Source organism: Gracilinanus agilis, chromosome 3 (assembly GCF_016433145.1).
Source record: "Gracilinanus agilis isolate LMUSP501 chromosome 3, AgileGrace, whole genome shotgun sequence".
Lineage (NCBI taxonomy): Eukaryota > Metazoa > Chordata > Mammalia > Didelphimorphia > Didelphidae > Gracilinanus > Gracilinanus agilis.
The window spans coordinates 672,584,184-672,605,120 of record NC_058132.1 but is presented as its reverse complement, the minus strand read 5'-3'; the positions used below and the strand labels follow the sequence as shown (position 1 = coordinate 672,605,120).

The 20,937-nt window shown below is 38.6% G+C and overlaps 1 protein-coding gene across 3 annotated transcripts in view; it reads right to left on the bottom strand.

The window, feature by feature from the left end:
• Window positions 1–234: 234 nt before the first annotated feature.
• ECT2 (epithelial cell transforming 2) overlaps window positions 235–20,937 on the bottom strand; it is a 53,097-nt gene continuing 32,394 nt past the window's right edge. For all 3 annotated transcript variants that reach the window (XM_044667752.1, XM_044667753.1, XM_044667754.1), the window contains 9 exons: window positions 20,403–20,499; window positions 19,350–19,431; window positions 17,695–17,773; window positions 17,411–17,530; window positions 15,641–15,779; window positions 14,264–14,418; window positions 3,973–4,080; window positions 3,305–3,454; window positions 235–375 (listed from right to left, as the gene is read on the bottom strand). In XM_044667752.1, the coding sequence (XP_044523687.1) occupies window positions 286–375; window positions 3,305–3,454; window positions 3,973–4,080; window positions 14,264–14,418; window positions 15,641–15,779; window positions 17,411–17,530; window positions 17,695–17,773; window positions 19,350–19,431; window positions 20,403–20,499 (1,020 nt within the window). In that variant the 3' untranslated portion in view covers window positions 235–285. The remainder of the gene's footprint in view (window positions 376–3,304; window positions 3,455–3,972; window positions 4,081–14,263; window positions 14,419–15,640; window positions 15,780–17,410; window positions 17,531–17,694; window positions 17,774–19,349; window positions 19,432–20,402; window positions 20,500–20,937) is intronic.

Sequence of the window (20,937 nt, the reverse complement as noted above, 5' to 3'; positions counted from 1 at the left end):
ATCAAAACTACTGATATTGGAAATACCTTAAAATATTGGCATGGAAAGAGAAGTTTAAACAAATAAATTACATCTAAGCCAATATCAAATTCTTCACTTAAGTTTATACTTGTAATTTGGCAACTAACTCCTTTTTAAAAATTCCAGTGGTTTAATTTAGTGTTACCCAGCTTCCTCCCGGTTCCTACCAAGTGCTAATGACAGTACTATTTAAGTCAGTTTCTTGTCTCAAGAATAAGCTGCTTGTCAGTCACTGTATTAAGACATCATAGAAGAAGAATAACTTCATATCAAATGAGTTGTAGATCGGCTTAAAGTATGACTCCTCTTTTCAAAGAAGGCTGGAAGGCTAACAAGGGAAGGAGATGGAATACCCTGTAAAGACAAAAGAAAAAGTTTGAGAATAACATTCAGCATCCTTAGAAAGGTAGCAGTTCTGGTGCTGAACCCTCCCAGCTCATCATCAGTATTACTACATTGTTTAAGAAGCCCTTCTCCATACAATTTTAAGCGCTCACAACCAGAGCATCAACAAGACAACTCAAAATGAGAAAAAAGGATGCAAAAATTGAAATAAAAACTACTTAGTTTATCTGGAAGGGCTTCTCTCTTTTTTTGTGGGGTAGGAGTAAAGGGAATAATTCATACTTCTAAGGCAGGCACAGACACCCTGACATAGACATAGGACTATGAAGATACTGGTGGGGATTATCTATGGTCCCCAGAAGTCACTGTCACAAGTTAAAGCTAAAACATACAAAAAAGCCAAGGGCTAAATTAAATGGCCTTTTCTAACTTTTTTTAATTGAAATTTATTTACTTGTTTGAGGACTTCTCTTTTGAACTCACATTGGATTAAATGGTGTACTAGTATTAGTATACAACTCTTTTAATAATTGAAATTAATGGTGTAGCATTCCTTTGTAGAAAATTAGTTATATACTTTGGAAATGAAATAGAAAGACAATTGTGAAGTTGAAATGAGGAGTATATTCACTAGCATTTTTAAAATATATCAAGGAGGGGGCAGCTGGGTGGCTCAGTGGATTGAGAGCCAGGCCAGAGATGGGAGGTCCTGGTTCAAATCTGGCCTCAGACCCTTCCCATCTGTGTGACCCTGGGCAAGTCACTTAACCCCCATTGCCTAGTCCTTACTGCTCTTCTGCCTTAGAACCAATACATAGTATTGATTCTAAGATGGAAGGTGAGGGTTTAAAAAATACACACACACACACACACACACACACACACACACACACACACACACACACACACACACACGAATTTAAGGCATGTTCTAAAGCAATTGATGCATGTGTATCTAGTATCTTTATAAGTTCCTAAACAATCTACTTAAAAGATAATGGAGATTTGAATAGGTATCTTAGTGGAATTCAGTGAGGTTAAAAGGCTAAATAGAAAGAGGAGAGAAGGACAGTGGATTGGAGAATGAGGTTTAAATAATGAATTCCTAAGTAACAGCCTTTGTCAAATAGTGAAGTCATCAAAATTTCCTGCTTCAAAGTTCACAACTGGGTTATAGTCAAACCTGACAACTATACTTTCAACACCAGGTATGGCCATGAAAGAAGCTCCAGAGTAGGTGGTAATCTTAGTAAAAATTTTAAAACTACCATTTAAAACACTCATATTTTTTTCATATTTAATTACATTTTTGTTCAATCCTCTTTATCAAGTAGCAAAATGACAGGATTAGTTTGAGTAGGGTGGGAAAGGCCATGAGTTAATCAATAGTGGTGTTAAAATTCAAATATCTAAGAGGAGAGCTTAAATTTTCTTTAGGTAACCCTTAAAAGTACTCCACTGAGCCAATGCTTAATGCCACAATAGGAATGTGAATCAGATTCTACACATAAACCTATTCTTCACGCCCCTTAATAGTCTTCCTTAAAATTTCCGATTTTCTTTAACATTAGGAAATCTCAAAAATGCTCAAACTTCACTGTGTTTTAAATTCTAGGAGAATGATGTCCAATGGTACTCACAGAGCTATGTGAGTAATGATCCAGGGTGCGAGAAACTCAGCCCCCAAAAATGTCAACTAAGATATCATACAAAGCCTCTCTCCTTAAAAACACCACAATCATTCAAGAGAAGGAAAATTAGTCTTCTAGTCTTTAAGAAGCATAAAATTCAAGCCAAACCCCCCTCAATCAAAACAAATTACAGCTAATTTTAAGGATTTAGAACTCATTTCTATCAGTTTTGCCATCTTACTAAATATTAAAGAGTGACTCAGAAAGAATTTAGGGTCAACAGATAGTTGGAGATTTTTGCTATCAGCAATATAAATTTGGGAATTAGAATGAAACAAAGGAAAGCTTTGAGAGTGTCCTTCAGTAGAGTCTAACATTGAACATGGACAGATTAATAGATCCAATTATATTATATTTGGAAATGGAACAGGTCACCTATAAAAAGATGGGGAGAAGAGCTGTTAGTACAAAAGCAAGTAATAAAAATAAGGACAGCAAAATCATGTAGATTTTTAAATTAATATTTGATGCCTCCAAAGTATGATATTCATAAGGATTTATTAATAGTAAATTAGGGAACTAGAGAAACATGGGGAACCTTTCCCACTCGCCTCCCGAGGAAAGAGAGGCTCAGGTCACCAGGACCCGTCACTACTCCAAACACCTGCAAGAGAGGGCGTGGCAGAGCAAACCCAAATTAAATACAGACTGCGCAAGGAATTGTGGGTAACACAGAAAGGAAGTTTGGGTAATGTAGTTTCAGGGGTTCAAGATTTTTCCAACTGTACACTCATAAGATTCTCCTGGCATGCATGTATGGGAAATGTTTAACTATTATATTAAAATGATTTTATATTATTCCGATGTGTCTGACAATCCTAAGACCAGGTTTGACATCTGAGATGCCTGTCTACATCCTGGGCCGCCAGGCAGCTCAGAGATTAGGAGCCAGGTCCAGAGATAGAAAGTCCTGGGTTCAAATCCGGCCTCAGACACTTCCTAGCTGTGTCACTTCACCCCACTGCCTAGCCCTCACCTCTCTTAGATGGAAGCTGGAAGGTGAGGGGTAAAAGAAGGCAGACGGGCCATCACAAGCCCTGCTTCTCAGTTTGGAATTCGAGGTCTAGCAACAGTGAAGCTTCCAGTGCTCACACGATTCACAAGAGTGACGTCCACCCGGCCCTGGCGGCTCCAGGATCCAGTCCTGTGATCCGAGGCAGCTCTTCGGGGATCCCCAGCCCGGTGCCGGCTGCCCATCCCCCCACCCCACTCCCCCTCACCGCCCAGGAGGCTCAGCCGAGACTTACTGCCAGCGAGGATGTGCTGCTCAGGCGGCCGCCCAGGTACACGTCGCCCCCGGCGCAGGGGCTCCTCCCCTCCAGGCTGCTCTGCGAGCTCATCAGGGCCCTCCGGAGCACCCTCCGCGGCGTCTTGGTGAAGGAAAACGCCCGGGTCACCTATAGGCACACAGAATGGCTATGACTGTGCATCCGAAGCTGTCGGCACTCTGCCACAGCCCGCAGAGGGAAGGCCCAAAGCGGAGGCTCTCCTGGGGGGACACTGTGGCGCCCGGCCCTTCCCAAGAACAAGCCCTGAGCAGCTGCGAGCAGAGGCAGAGCCAGCCTCTTCCTGCGAATGTGCCTGAAGGAGGGGAACTCGCAGAACAACATCAGCTTAAAGGGCTCCCGGAAGCTCAGAGCTTCCTTCCAATGTACAAACAACCAAGTTAAAGTTTTCACTGAAGAGAAAGACCCACCGGATGGGCTCCGAAAACAGTACCATAGGAAATGGCTGAGGCTGGCTGCCTTTAGCGTAACCAGGCTCAATCCAAACAGCCTTCCTAGAGGCCATCTCTCAGGATATGGAAAAAGACTTTGGTTACATCAAATCCATCCTGGAAATAGTATTGTATTCTGGGGAAGACAATGTAAGAAGCGTGTTAGGAGGATAATTGTTCATTTTATTGCATGCTTACCCTTTTAGAAGTCTTTTTAATGGCCCGGGATGCCCTACTCAATGTACTGTCCATATCTTTTGTATTTACTTCAAAAGATTCTGGATCTGCAGCATAAATAAGGTTTTCCTGTTGAAAAATAATACTTGTTAATAATTTTTAAAGCCAACGGAATTTTCTAGAACATTACTTATATCCAAAATTAGAAGGAATTTAAAAATTAACAACCACCATAACAATTTCTATTTTGAAATTTATGTAACTAGATAGGGAAAGAAGATTTAACACATTGGTAGAGTTGTGAATTAATCCATCTATTCTGAAAATCAGTTTTGGAAATGGCCAAATTGTCCTTGTTCCTCAAGGTGTCAATGGAACTAGAAAAGTAGCAAAATATCATTAAATCTTAAAAATGAACAAATTTAAGGACTACAGAGAAATTTGAGAGGAACCGTCTGAACAGAGAAAAAGTGAATCAGAATAATGACCAGAATAACATAATAGAAAATGCCACTAAGAGACATCAATGCAATGAATAATTGACTATAAATAGTTGACAATAAATAAGACTTATTTAAATAGCTCCTTCTTGGCAGGGGAAGATGGGCAGAATAAAGAAGGGTTCTCTGTTGGAGGGTACAGGTACAATGGCTTTTTTTCCTTTTTAAAACATCAATCACGGGGGCAGCTGAGTGGTTCAGTAGATTGAGAATGGGACCTAGAGACAAGAAGTCCTGGGTTCAAATTTAGCCTCAGACACTTCCTAGCTATGTGACCCTGGGCTATTCACTTAACCCCCACTGTCCAGCCCTCACTGCTCTTCTGCCTTAAAACCAATACAAAGTAGCAATTCTAAGTGGGGGAAGGAAAGGGTTTATTTAAAAAAAAAAAAATCAATGTAACATTTTTATGCAGCAGAGGAGTTTGCAATAAATGGATAAATAGTTGCAATGCCTCTTTAAAGAGAGTTGATGGAATGCTAGATTTAATTTCATTAAAAATATTTTTCAAGGTACTGGACTAGATGCTAAGATACAAAAATGAAACATAGCCCTGGCCCTGCAGGAATTTCAAAGCTGGTAGGGAGAAATAAAATGTCACAAACAATTATAACACAAATTAAACTATGAAATCCATTGGGGTCAGTAAGAGTGGCAGGAGAGATGGGAGAAGGGATCAGTTCTGTGCATGGGGAGAAAAAAATTAATGAAGGCTCGGTAAACCAGGCTAAAGGATTTCAACAGACAGAAATGTCCAAGTCTGGCCAGGCCTGGGGTGTGTGAGAGGTGCCAATGCAGTGATGTATGTGGAGAGAGCAGGCAGAATGAAATCATGGAACAACGTGGCACGCCATATAGGAAGGGAAGGAGTGGAAATAAAGTGGGCAGAGAAGGGACCGTCAAAGGTTTTTATTTCATTAAATAAATAGATTTATAAGATAAGAATCTAGAAGAAGAAAAGGAGGAAGCTGGGAGATCCTCTGAGTGCCAGGAGTGCCGACACTGGTATGGTGGACGGATGGGTTTTCCTGTCTCAGCTCAGAGTTTGTTAAAAGAGAAACGAGGAAACCCGAGTCTCGCGAATCTGGTCATTTTATGGCTGTTTCTCTGGCCGCCCCAGTACCGGAGCTGATCAAACATGAGAAAAGTGACACGGAGAGAGTCTTGGAGCGCAGGAAGGGCCTGGCAGGGGCTGCCAAGTCTAGACTCACAAATACACCATTTCCGAATCTATCTCCAGCCCAGCTTCCAGAGGACAGAATGCTACGTAGGAGGCTGCCAACGCATAGCCAAATGTCTGGCGCCACCTTGTGGCGAATCACCAAACTCCCCCAAACACTTCCCACACTTTTCCTGCATTTCTTTCTTCAGTATTAAGGAGCACCAGGGAAAAGCAGGCTCTGGAGAACAGCCTGAGTGGAGCCGGCCCTGCCTCTGTGGGACCCTCCCAGTCCGACCCTGTGGCTTGTCCCTGGGGAGCCCGACTGAAGGTGCAGCCGGTCCCTGCCCCAAAGCATGCCTGGCTCAGGTGTTTCAGAGGGCAAAGAACAGTCACTGCACATTCGAGGCTCAGTCTCCCTGGAATCCCAGCCTCCCTTCTCTCGGACATGTCAGCTGGGCCCCTGGGCAGCAGGGCCGGCCACTGGACCGGCCGCTCTCCAGGCCTGCCCTGCCCTTCAGTCGAGCACACTGAGACAAATACAGGCTCAGGGACAGGCTGGGTCACATCTGAACTTGGGTCTTTGGGATGCCAGGCTGGGGGCTTTAACTCCTGGACCACCCAGCCGTCAGGGAAGCCTCTCTCGTGCCAGCTGGGAGATGCTGCTTCTCTGCCAGGAAAGGCTGGGGATGAGAACAGAACAGGCCGGCGCTTAGACAACGGCCCTGGGAAGCTGCGGCTATCAGGATCCTCATTTTCCACCTGGAAAACAGGCTGAGAGATGACGTGAGCTCACAGGGACCCTGGGTTGAGGAGTACCTAAATCAGGATTTGAATTCAGGTCCGGCCCTCGGTTTCCTATGCCCCCCTGGCAGTCCCATTTGATGGCAGGAAGAATGAATGAAGCAAAAAGGAGAGGCCTATGGAAGGGGCCAGGAGAATCTTCCCAGAGTGGGGCTAAAATGGGCCCAGAGGGGACAAGAGAGGAGGAGGGTGAGATCTGGCTGCATGAGAAAGTCAGGCTGGATCAGGGTCTTTCTGGAAAGACTCTGTGGAAGTTCTTTCCTGTCTGGATCAGACATAGTCATTTCCTTCAAGATGCCCCGAGTGGCACAAACAGGAGCTGCTGCCTGAAGGGGAGGAGGGGGGAGGAGGATGAGGAAAGGGCGGAGTACCAGGGCCCAGCTTCCAGGGTCCTTTGGGGGAGGGCACCAGAAACAGAAAAGAAGGGCCAGCAGCAGGAACATCTGCAAAGAGGATGGTAGGATCTGCTACGGTGGGGGAGCCCTCCAAGAAGATGTGGTCATTCTGGGCAGGGGAGCTGAGAAGAAAGTTCCAAAGGCACAACACACCTCCTAAGCAGCCCTGGGGCGGCTGTCAGTAGACTAAGAACAATCAGTTGCCTACCAACTTTTCCCCAGGTCAGGTTGCAGAAATGAATCTGCCATAAGTAACCTAGCAAACAATGCTAAAAACCATAGTCCTAGGGAAACTGAGGCAGCAGAGGTGACTTATCCAGGGTCACACAGCTAGTAACGTCTGAGGTCACATTTGAACTTCAGCCTTCCTGACTCCAGGCCCAAAGGCTCAATTCACTGAGCCCCCAGCTGCCTCCTTTCTAAATGAGACAACAAAGGGAAACCCACCATAAGCCTGGTACAGAGACATGATCCTGGTCATCTGCCCACGTGCTCTGACAAAAGTGGAACGGCAACAGCAAATGACTTCTTGGTTTGTCATAATGACACCTTCTCCCTCAAGGAATGGAACGACCAAAAAGAGGAAATTCGAGTCTCACTCTAACACAGAAAAAAGAGCACTCCATTTAACAATATGACAGAAGAGAAAAAATTGGGAATAGAATGATGGGACCCCCAGAGATTGAGAGAACTGACTTCAAAGCCTTCCCAGAAAGTACAGGTGGTATCCCAGGGACTTTTAATTCCACTAGGGAAAGTCAGTACATGAGGAAAAGACAACTCTCAATTATGAAATCCTGAGAAAACTAAGAAAAAACTCCAATGAGGAAAAAAAGGAGAATTTATCTCAAAACACCAATACAGATGGATAGAAAATGCATCCACTTCATTTTTGTTTTTGTTTTTTTTCAGTCACCTATAGAAGATGGAAGCAAGGTCAGGTTGCAGGATGAACACAAAAGCATGTCAAAGTTCTTTAAGAAGTGTTAAGAGCACTAAAGCAACAAGGAAGCCAAAGTTGCAGAAGTCCCCCTCGCCCCAAGCAATATTGTGGAAAAAAGAAGATTGAAGCAAGGCTCAAAGTAGATAAGACAGCAATAAAACTGACAACAGAAAGAAGGAAAAGTTATCCAATTATTATTTTACACAATATTCTCTGCAGAGGAGGATGTTTTGACTAGATATCTAATAAAAAATACCCCAAGTATGTAATAATCATCATCATCATCATCATCATCATCATCAACAGGGTCCCTACTTCTGCATGATGAGCTCAAGTCACCTGCCCCATACAGATTCTAAGAAAATGAAATGACAGGCGGCAGAAGTACATTTTTAAAAGAACGGAGGACCATACACTTAGAGCTTCAAGGGACAGACAGGACCATTCAGTCCAGCTTTGACAGATTAAGAAACAGAGTCTCAAGAAAGTTACTGAACCTCTCCATGGTCAAATAGGTAGGAAGCAGTAGAGGCCAGAGTCAAACCCAGGCTGGATTAACCTAAAGCAAATGCCATTCTACTGTAGCACCTGCCTGTAACATTAGGATAGTACAAATACCACAGATTTGAAGGACAAATGATACCATTTTTTAAAAAGGGAAGAGAACGGGATCTTCAAGCTCCAAATCAGTAAATTTGACTTTGAATCTGGAAAAATTCTAGAGTGATTTATTAAGGAATTACTAATGAACATTTAGAAAATGAAGTATTTAAAATACCCGAGGATCTACTTGCCAAGACAAACACAGGAATTATATTAATACAATTACAAAACATACTTCACACCAATAGTCAAAGCTATATAACTGGAAAAGTATTAATTGCTCATGGGTAGGCTGAGCTAAAATACTAAAAATGACAATTCTAACTTATTCAGTGCCATACCAATCAAACTACCAAATAATTATTTTATATAACTAGAAAAAAACAGTAAAATTCATCTGGAAGAATAAGAGGTCAAGAATATCAAGGGAGCTAATGAAATAAAGGTGAAGGAAAGTGGTCCAGCAGTACCAGATCTCATACTGTACGAATAAGAGGAAATCATCAAAACAATCTGGTACTGGTTAAGAAATAGAATGGTGAATTAATGGAACAGATCAGATACACAATATACAGGGGTAAATGATAATAGCAATCTAGTGTTTGATAAACCCAAAGATCACAGTTTTGGTGATAAGAACCCACTCTTTGGCAAAAACTACTAGGAAAACTGGAAAACAGTATAGCAGAAACTAGGTATAGACCAGTATCTCACAACCCATATCAAAAGGTTAAAATGAGCATATGACTTAAACATAAAATATGATACCATAAGTAAATTAGGCAAAGATTGAATAGTTTACCTGTCAGATCTAGGGAAAAGGGAAGAATTTATGACCAAATAAGAGATAGAGAACATTATGAGATGTAAAATACTAAGTTTTGATTATATTAAACTAAAAATTTTTATATAAACAAAACCAATGTAACCAAGATTAGAAGGGAAACAACTGAGGAAAAAATTTTACAGCAAATTTCTCTGATAAAGGTCTCATTTCTCAAATATATAGAGAACTAAGTCAAATTTATAAGAATACAAGTCATTCACCAACTGATAAATGGTCAAAGATATAAACAAGCAGATTTTTAGACGAAGAAATCAAAGCTATCAATTAGCACATAAAAATGTTCTAAATTGCTCCTTATTAGAGAAATGCAAATTAAAAGAACTCTGAAGGTATCACTTCACACCTATCAGACTGGCCAATATGACAAAGCAAAGTGAAATGTTGAAGGGATGTGGCAAAATTGGGACACTGATGCATTGTTGGTGGAGTTGTGAACTGTTCCAATCGTTCTGGGGAACAATTTGGAACTATGCCTAAAGGGCTATAAATCTGGGCATACTCTTTGACCCTCTAAAACCATTACTAGGTCTATACCCCCAAAGAGATTTTAAAAAAAAAAAAGAGGAAAGGACCTACTTGTACAAAAAAATATTTATAGCTGCTCTTTTTGTGGTAGCAAAGAACTAGAAATTGAGAGTGTCTATCAACTGGGGAATGGCTGAACAAATTGTGGTATATGGTGATGGAACACTATTGTGATATAAGAAATGATGAACAGGATAAAAAAAAAAAAAGCTGGAAAGAACTACATGAACTGATGCAGAGTGAAATACACGGAACCAGGAGAACACTGTACATAGTAACAGCAATATTGTATTGATCAAATGGGAAAGACTTAGCTACTCTCAGCAATACAATGATGCAAGACAATTCTGAAGGATTTAGGACAAAGAATGCTATCTACCTTTAAAGAACTGTTGGAGTTGGAATGCAGATCAAAGCCTACTATTTTTCACTTAGTTTGTGTTTTTATTTTGGGGTTTTGTTTTTATAGGAATATTATCTTAAAACAATGACCAATGTGTAAGCAAGCATGTTTTACATGATACTAGATGTGTAATCCAGATCAAATTGTTAACCATCTCTGGGAGAGGGAAGGGAAAGGAGGGAGATAATTTGGATCCTATAATTTTGGAAAATGTATGCTGAAAATTATTGCATGTAATTGGGAAAGGAAAATATCTTTTAAAAAAAGAAAAGAAAATTAAGTACTGATCACAAAGAACCAGCAAGACTTTATGAAGAAAAGGTAAAAATAATTTATTTTTTTGATCATGGTAATAATGAACAGAGAGCTTATCTAGTTTTTTAGCAAGTCATGTGACAGTCTCTCATGGTACATATGTGAAAAATGTTAAAAATACTTGGTAGATAGTAATGTAATTAGGTGAGTTTGCAGTGGTTGAATACTTGGCCCAAATGATCATTAATGGGTCAATGTCAATTTTGGGGGAGGGCCCTATAATGAAATGTCAAAATGACTTATATTTGTGGCTTGTGCTTCTTATTAATGATTCTAAGGCAGAAATGACATGCTCATTAAATTTGTACAAAGAACAACACTGGGTAGGATGGCTAATACTCATGGTGACTATCAAGATTTAAAAAGAACTTGATTGTTAGGGTCAAAACCAATGTGATAACTGCATTAACAAATAGTACAAGTCAAGCCTTATACTTGAATTCAAAAATTCAACTTGTCAAGTTGGGGAAGGGATCAAGCTAGACCAGTGGTTCCCAAACTTTTTGGACCTACCACCCCCTTTCTAGAAAAAATATTACTTAGCGCCCCCGTCACATACTATCACCACCCCCTTACAGTTATTTGCCAACCCCAAATGCACCTGTGGCCATCACCACCCCACTGGATCACTGCAACACCCAACAGAGGGCGGTGGCACCCACTTTGGGAATCACTGAGCTAAACATCAGTTGATCTGAAAAAAAGGTCCGGATGCTTTAATGGAATAAAAATTTATTGTGAGTTAATCAAGAAGAATGGTGGCCAAGAAAAGGAATACAATCTTAAGGCAGCATTGAGAGCCATAATTTCAAGGACTAAGAAGAGACAGTCTAGCTATACTCTGGCCTAGTTGGATCATTTCTAGAGTATTTTTTTAATTCTGGGGACCTGATATTTTAGAAAAGAAACCAATAAACTGGAGACCATATTTAACCAGGACAGTGGAAGGCATCAAGTTCATGTAATAACTGGATCAGCTGAAAGACATGGAGACATTTAAACCTAGAAATCAGAAGGCTAAACCATGAAAGCCATTTTCAAGTATTTCAAAAACTTTGATATGTGTTGTTTGGCCCTAGAGTGCAGAATAAAGAATAGCAGGTAAAAGATGCAAATTGAGTGAATTTTAAAGAAAATTTCTTAATATGTAGACCAGGGGTCAGTAACGTAGGGCTCTTTCTGCAGGAGCCATAAAGTCCATTTTTTTTCAGGCGCTGTTACAGGAGCGGCACTGTGAGCACTGTACGGCTCTCACAGCCAAAAAGGTTGCCAACCCCTGATGTAGACCAAAATAGGAGATCTCCCCACCTCTCTTCCTTCAGGATGAACATCTGAACCTGATCAAAGACATTTAGAATGAAATCTATGTTTGATTAAACAATGTTAAAGGTTCTCCCAGGAAATATTTTTTAAAGAAATCAGCAACTATCAACCAAAAAGCTTGTCCTCTCATGTACAGAAACATGATATATTCAATATCTGCTTCAATAGAATAAAATGAACCTCTGGAGACTCTACTCTAAAAAGGTGTCTTCCTTATAAATGTTGAAAATTTTACATTATGATAAACATGAAAAAGAGATGAACTTTATTCAGTGATAACACTAAAAGTAGTGACATCAGGAGAAACATGAAAGAAAACAGATATCCTAAAAATATATCGTCTTCACATGAACCTGAAAATTTATGCTAAAATGTTGACCAATTAATAAACTCTGTAAAACAAAAGCTAAATAATGAAAAGCAGACTTTCTAATGAGGTAAGATTTGCCAAATGCATTTATTTGTATTTACTGCATCAAGTCCTTGAATATTACAGACTCCTCAGTGAAACTTATATACTTACGTATTTAAAAAAAAAAAAAAAAAGGGCTGGTCTAATTAACAACAGTGGGAAAAGGATTAAGGATTCACATTGCTCAGCTTATGATACACAGATGAACAGGAAAACTGCTGAGTTTGTATAGCACTACTTATTTCTTAAATGGATGATGAATCCGAAATTGAAAAGGAAGAGGTAAACCTGAATGACAGTTAGGGCACTGTCCGTACCTTTTGACCTAGGCATTACTACTGGGCATAGACCCCAAGAAAGTCGATAACCAAAAAAAGTCCCATATTCATCAAAAGTCTTTTCATTCATGAGAAGAATGGCTAAATAAAGTATATCCGATGAACATAAAATGATTATGCCACAATAGATAACAACTTATGAGTTTAGAGAAACATGGAGAAATGCATAGAAGCTCACGCAGAAAGAAATAAAAATAAGAAAAACGACTAATTCAAACAAAAAGCATGCTACTGATTTCACATTCGTTCTAACTACCAACCTTGCTTCCAAAGTAGAAAAAGAAGAAAAGGTCTCTTGGTAAATGCCTTCATATGTGAAATGTTGCCTACACTGCCCAGACCTGATCTGTTCACATAATCATATATATTTTATTCAAATTTCTATTTTTCACAAAGAAGACTCGGGGGTGAGAAGACACCTTTTTTTTAAAGGCATAAAAGCTGAGCCAGAAGAAAAAATGACAGATAACTAACAAACTGCAAAAATTGTACACTGTTATCTCTAATATCTTTAAAAAGACACCAAGAGGGATTCAAACCCATGAGAGACAACCTAGAGAAGTGCACAGTAGGAAGAGGCACGGAAGGGCCACTATTCACCTCAGCAGAAGACACCCACATACATACAGAGGCTCAAAGAAGAACAGTACTGGTCTCACATTTGAGAAAGTAATCACTTGTTGCACCTTAGTCTGACATCAAGAATGAGATGTATGTACAGTTCTGAAGGGAAGTCTAAGGGACAATAGGCTCTGCAGAAGTGGTTGTCCTCGGGAGGGGAGAGGGAAGAGGAGAGGGAGACAAGAATCATAGAACCATGGAAAAAATTTTAAAAAGAAAATACAATTACATGCAGCAGCAATAACCAATAATAGCAATGATCTTGTTTCCATACACTCATTTGATTATACAAACATATGTATATAGATGTACCTAGAATCATATGTTGTGGATCACAAGCTCACAGGATCTAGAACTGAAAGCAACTCTAGAGACTATTTCCCCTAATTTTAGAGATGAGAAAAATGAAGTCCATAAGGAAAGGAAGCATGGCCAAGGTCACTAAGGTACTAAGTAGCAGATGGGCTTAAAACTAAAAATATTACATATTACCAAGTGTACTAGGGCTCTACTCTAACTAATTACTCTGTTTCACATATCGATAGCTATAGTTAAACAATTTTTGCCAAGTCTCAATATCTGCTCCTGATCCTCTATCAATTATTCTCTCTGCACCTATCAGTCTCACAGAAGAAGTGATATAAAGTGCTCTGAGTTCTCTAGAAGACACTTCCAAATGTGACTTGGTGGCTGAAGTAGTTTTCATTTATGTTGGGGAATAGTGAGGGGCAAGCTTAGGAATATTCAAGGCAGAAAAGGTCTTGGATACTACTTTAATACAGCCCACTCATTTAAACAAATGACAAAACTGAGATCCACACTAGTCTTATGCAACTTCCCCAAAGACCCATGGACAGGGAGAAGAAAGTTGGAATTCCAACCCTTTCTACTTCGCTCTCTTGACTTGGGAATTAGAAGCAGGAAGATGGAGTGTCTATCCCAAAAGATTCTGCAGATTCAGCCACTCTTCCTGGTAAGAGAATATCCTACGCCAGTTTCCATCACAACATAAAAACACATCTCCTGCATACTTTATGCTTCATAAGAAATTCTAAGAAACTTGGATAGCATAACAATGGGTTTGACTAAATAATTTTCACTGTCACCCAAACATAAGAACTTACGGCATCTGCTTTACAAATGGTGTTGGCCACGTGTCGGCACAGCATCTTTAGCCAGGTGTCTTTGGGAAGGTCCTCTGATGTCATCTGGAAACTGAGCAACACATTGGCCTGTTCTGTTGGTGGCCGCACAAGCAGGGCAAAAGCATTATGGCAATCTAGAGTCCCCAGAAAGACCATCGACAAGAGTTAGTGTTACTCTTGAAAGCACACCAAAAATATGCAAGTTTAGAAAAAGCATATTATATGTTAAATCAGAAATTAAGACCACTTATCTTATTGGTTGTCCCCTCTTCCCATTAACAAGTTTTGATAAACTAAATGGAAACATCCGAACCAAATGGACTTAAACATTTCTTAGTATTTTGTATGGTACTTTGTCAAAAAGGTAAAATTATGCTTTTCTTTTACTTAAATTTCATCAATCTCTAAAATTTTACATTAGCAACTTTTCTATTACAACAAAGCTATGTTAGGGATACTCAATAGTAACACATCTATCTGCAAAAACCATAAGAAATAAAGAAAACCTAGACACTAATATTTCTGTTCTAAAACTTAGTGAGAGATGCGAAAAGTCTACATTTCAACATCAGTGACTTTAGAGTCATTATGAACCCATAAAAGATTGTTGCTATTACCTAAAACATCTATTATTTAGGAAACATTGATGTAATTTTTAATTGTTGGTCACAACTGTTTGCTTAAAAACTATCTCTTGTGAGTTTTATCCAGCACTATTATCCATCCCTATCAGTGGAATGCGTTAAATGAAGGAGTATGGCAATACCCTGATAGGTGGCCCCCTTTACTCTTGTGAAGGGGCTTCTTGCACTCCTCCCCCTTCAGTGCCTAGACCAGATGCAAATGCTTTCCCAAGCGGACTGAAATCTTCCCAAAAGCTCACTAGTTATTCATAGGAAGCAGAGTGAGTGTAACTATACAGACTATGTGTCAAGGATATCTAGAGGGCAATAAATCAAACGTCTCCTCCCTCAGATGACATGGACAGTAAGGGTAGTAAATACATACAGGTGGCAAAGCCCATCGAATCACCTGGTGATTTCTATTGGGTCTTGATGGGATAAGAACAACATCATTAGTGCCTTGGAGGGACCAATTTGACAAGTAACTACTTTAAAAGTTCTTTGGCTGTTCAAGTATAAAGATTTCCTACATATGTCCATAGCACTGAGTGCTGGGCTTACTTACCTCATGTAAACAGCAGTTTCATAAGCAATTTCTGTAACCTCAACTGCCAAATGCTTACAAATAGGATTTGTTATCTGTTAACATTCAAATAACTAGAAGATTCTAATCTACGTCTCTATACAAACTATTTTTAAGAACTAACTATTGTAGATTGCCAAATACACAAACCTTCAGTCTCTTTTATATCTAGCACCTTCTTGATTTGAGAAAGAGGCATTAGATGAATGTGTTTAAGAGCAGCTGGAGGTCTGGTATGGCCATGAGGACTCTTGAATGTACCAATAACCTTGTGCCGTTTCCTCGCTATCTGTTTAAGGAAAAAAATCATAATTCAGATAAAATTTTAAGACTTTTTTTCTTCCACCAATGAGCCTAAAAAATTAAAACCTAAATCAATTACAATTAATCAAATCACTACTGTAGTCTTTTAAGCAAAATGATTTCTCATGTAACAGATGTGAGTAATACATTTCCAAGTCAAATGAATTGATAATTTGCATTACTGGAATAATCAAAATGTAATGTTATAAATACACTGATGTTTACATAAAGATAACAGTCCACAAGATGAGTAGGGAAAAGAGGAAAGGAAATTCCCAGGACAGGTAACCACAAAACAGAAGAGAATGGACATCTGAACTGGTATTATAATTGGAAAGGAACTTGACCTTGGCATTAAGAGGATGACAGTGAAGATGAGTGGATCAAGGCATTGTGAAACCAAAAAGGGGGAGAAGTCAATTACCTCTACCATAAAAAACAGAAGCAAGGAAGAAAAGACTAATCATCTAAACCAAAGCCCAGACGACCTCAAAATAAAAGAAAAGAAACCTGAGAGATCAATCACACTTTAAGCAACATCAAGATAAGTAAAGAGAGGCCTATAATTTAAGCTGTATTTTATCAAGGGATCAAGAGATTGTGGAGGGCAGAAAACAAAGAAAAAGTGCTGTCAACAAAAGTCCTTGTCTTCTTTCTTAACAAAATATACATCATCAGAGTATACCACAGTATAATCTGTAGACAACGCTTTCCAACCTCTTACACTGTTGTTTGAAATAAGCTTTACCTGCAATGATTAAATTCAAGAAAATGAGTGAAATTGCTTAAGTTGCTCATGGAAATGCTCTTCACTTTACCAATCTCTTTGAATGTGTGCATCTTGAGGGAAAGCATCTATCTACTCCTAAACCTGTATTTCCTCCTGAGGTCAGCTCACCAGTCATAACTATTATGAGGAAAATTAGGATTTTAGACATTTAGTATAAAGTAGCAGCCAGGCCTGTCAGGCAAGTGCTGAAGAGTTCCAATGATGGAATAATGAGAAGAAGTCTTTTTTTCCTGAGAGTGACTTGTATGGCTGAGGCAGTTAGATGCTGGTTTTAACTGTGAAGAGCCCAGGAAAGTGGATTTGTCTCCTACAAGAAACATCTATCCTGTGGAAGTTCAGGTTAAGCAGCGAACTTAGCTCTGGATGGTGCACAGCCTGACTGGTTCAGCTCCCTGTCTTCATCTCTTTGTGGATTTTACTTGTGTGGAGCCCGTGTTCCTTGAAAACCTTAGATCATCGCTGGAGCTGAGGAGGACCCACTTGTGAGACATCCATTTCCCATTCTAACCTGCCAAAATGGACCTGACAGCCTGTGTTAGCACAGAGTAGAGTTTGTCCCACCTTTCCAGTCCTTGGAGTCTGTCCATAGATACCTAGTTTTAGTGTGACCTTTCCCTATATCTCCAACCCTAAAAATCATTATTAAACTGTTTTTATTTACTTCCTGTGTCTTCTTCTACCCCAAGAAAAAGCCCACTATTAGATACCTTCCCATAACATAACTAAGATCTAAGGTAAGAAAGCCAACTCTATAACTTTGCAATTAAAAGCTTGGTCTCAACTATTCACTACAGTCTCAGCCACCAGCATTATAATGCCCCATTTACCTCCAGGCAGTCATTGAAGAGAAAGAGAGTTACTTGTTCTCCTCTGTCACAGGGATATTCACCCAAAGATATCGTTTCAACTCTCTGCACCAAGCTTCGGTGAGAAGACAAAAGGTTAGCCTGTATGAAACAAAGAGATAAATACCAGACACTTAGTGTTTGGTCCTTTGAAAATAGTTTTTAAAATACTTAATAGTTTGTATGTGGAGAAATAAGAAATTTCAGTCACAACTGAAAAGTAAAACATTTTAAGAAATAGGTAGTTACCAAACAAGAACACTTACTGGGCATCCATCTACTTCATAAACAACATCAAAAATCTGCTTTTGGGCTTCTGTTTTCCTTTTATCTTCATTTATATGTCTATAAACATAAAAAAATTATAGGTAAGAAAAAAAAATTGATTCCTACAGCACCATCCTATGCAAAAAAAATGTTAAAAATGTATCTCTATTTACAACAGAGAATTTATCTGCAAAGATGTGCAAACTGAACAATTTACAATGTTCCATAGGTAACTTACTTTACAAAAAATCTCTTAGGTGAATCTTTCAAGGAAGTCAACTGTCAACCAATTCAAGTCATCTCAAACAAACCAACACAATTCAGGGACACCACAAGTTTTGTGAGCTATATACCCAAGTATAAATTACTTTTTTTTTTTTTAAACCCTTACCTTCCATCTTGGAATCAATACTGTATATTGGCTGCAAGGCAGAAGAGTGGTAACGCCTAGGCAATGGGGGGGTCAAGTGACTTGCCCAGGGTCACACAGCTAGGAAGTGTCTGAGGCCAGATTTGAACCTAGGACCTCCCCGTCTCTAGGCCTGACTCTCAATCCACTGAGCTACCCAGCTGCCCCCTATAAATTACTTCTAAAGGGTAACATATTCCAAAGACCATGGGACTACAACCTCTTCATAATTTTGAGATTTCCTAAATTTAGTTTGCTCAAAGGAACAGTCTACCTATATAAATTCCAGATGACACTGTGTAGTATTAATATTTCTTTTAGGAAATTTCTTAATTCACTCTCTCTAAAATAACTTTAAAAAATAATATTAAATATGTCTATATATATGTATATATATAGCATAATCATGCTAATTACAAATGATTCTATTATCAAGCGATCATTTATCTTTTCATCTTTATGGATCAATTGTTAAAAATGTCTAAAGAATTGGTGAATGAGGGCTATCTCATCATCTTCCCACTCCAAAAAGAGGTGCCTCCTCTCAATACTTTTTCTCTGCTACCGATTCAGTCACCCTCTTATGATAAACACAAATGATTAAAGAGCAATAGCCTAGGTACCACAAAATTCTAAGTTTATTGTACATTGTCACATATCTTTTGGATCTCAGTTCACCTCTGAAAGTGAAAAAAGATCTCTAATTATTTGTCAGACTTCTCATCCTCTAAAAAAAGCTCCATATCAAATAGCAAAACCTTCCTATTTCCAGATGACTCTTGAAATTTAAGTTTCATTAAATACTAGTTGGAAAATCATAAGAAAAATATTTGTTAGGAAGGAAAATATATTTGTACACGTATACCTTTTTGTTTCAGAATGAATAAGTTAAGTCATTTTAGTGCACTTGATCAAAAGCAAATTCTGCAAGGTAATGGAGCTAGAGAGAGAAAGAAAGAGATGTCTACAACATTTTCAAATTTCTAAAACACTAAAATTCTTTTGCATGAAATAAAAATGTTTTTTAGGACTAAGGTGACTATGCAATTGTCTAGTAAATGTATTCTGGAATCATTTATCATTGTTTCAATGTGTCAATGGTATTAGAAAATAGGTAAAATTGTGCTGTGCCACAAATTAATACAGTAGTTATTAACACATTCCTATTAATTAATTCACTTAACTGTTTGATCAATGCCATTTAAACCTTAAGCAACACTCAAAAAATTAAAATGATGAACTTACGTCATTACTTCCTTTAATGATCCAATAGCTCTCTCTAGTGTATTCTTGTCAGGATTATCATCTGAAGTATGTTTCTTAAGATCTTTAATAAAAGAGTTGCTTTACTACAATGAAAGATCTTCATGAACATTAAGGTGAGAAAATAACATACCTAATGACTACAACAATGTAAATGGAATGAACCACGAAAAGCAAATGTTGAGAAATTACAAACAAGAATGGCTGCAGAGAAGTAATGAGAAGGCTCCACCACTCATCTCCTCCCAAAGCTGGAAGATACTAAAGTAGACCACTGAACTATTTAACCTTTTTCAATGTATAATATAAGCATAATGTTTATGACATTTCCTCACCTTCCTTTTTCTAAAATGAAAATGTAAAATCTGCTTATAATGCAGAAGATTATTTAATATGATATGACATCAATGAAAAATCTAGGTTAGGGTAGAAAAAGGAAAAAGGGAGAAAAGGGGGGAAGGTTCCTTCAAATGCATTTATCAAACAATTATGCAACTGTGACCCAAGAATACTTTTTCTTTAATGAAACACAATATACATATCTTTTTTGGTGACTCTAAATTTAATATGCATATGTTAAATGAATTCAATTGTCAGTATGTCAGTTTCTGAACTGCCTATGTTCTTATGCTTGTCACATTTCCTCTTCCAAAATACTGAAAGAAGAAATTTGTCCTGTATTTTTACTTGGGACTTGTGCGTGTATGTGTGTGTGTATCTCATGTGATCATTTCTGTGGTTCCACCTTCAGCAGTCCTAAAAGATCTCAAAAGCAAAATTCTTGCACTATAAGATCTTTGTGTTACAGATATTTCTCACCCATACACACACACACACACACACACACACACACTCAATCTCACACTCCCCCCCTTCTCTCTCTAATCCTGGAACTAAAAAGGAATATAAATATCCTTACCACTTCTAGGCGAGGATACTAAAAGAGTAGGATTAAATCTAAAAATATGTTGGGGATTTTTCTTTTGCTTGAAAATTCAATTCCCTAAAAATTATGAAAATATATCCCAAAAGTACCATTTAGAAGCAAAGCCACACTAGGTAACCGCTGTACAGGTCGAATAAGTAGTTCAGCAAGACTCTGACGCCCACATTCTGGTTTAGCTTGGTTAATCTAGAAATAAGTGATATTTTTCTATAATTATTATAAAATAGAAAACAATGATGTCAGTCAATTACTAAGCATTTATTAAGCCTAAGTAACAGTAGTGAATTCACAAAGAAAGCCTTAAAATACTACCTGCTTTAGAAGAGCTCGCCATCTTTTGGCAGAGACAACAAACAAATTATCCTCAGGATAAATCAAAAATAATAAAGAGAAGGTGCTAGAATGAAGAAAGATTGAGCAAGACTTCCCAAAGATGGTGGGGTTTTAGCTAAGGCTTAAACAAAGTCAGGAAAGCTGGATGGCTAACCAGGTATAGAGGACAAAGAAAATGTCTGGATTTAAGAGATGAACATATCTTGAGTGTAAACTTGAGGCTGAGTATTAGAGAGATGTTACAATGGTAAAATCAACAGATCCAGCAACAGGTTGGGCATGGGGCATATA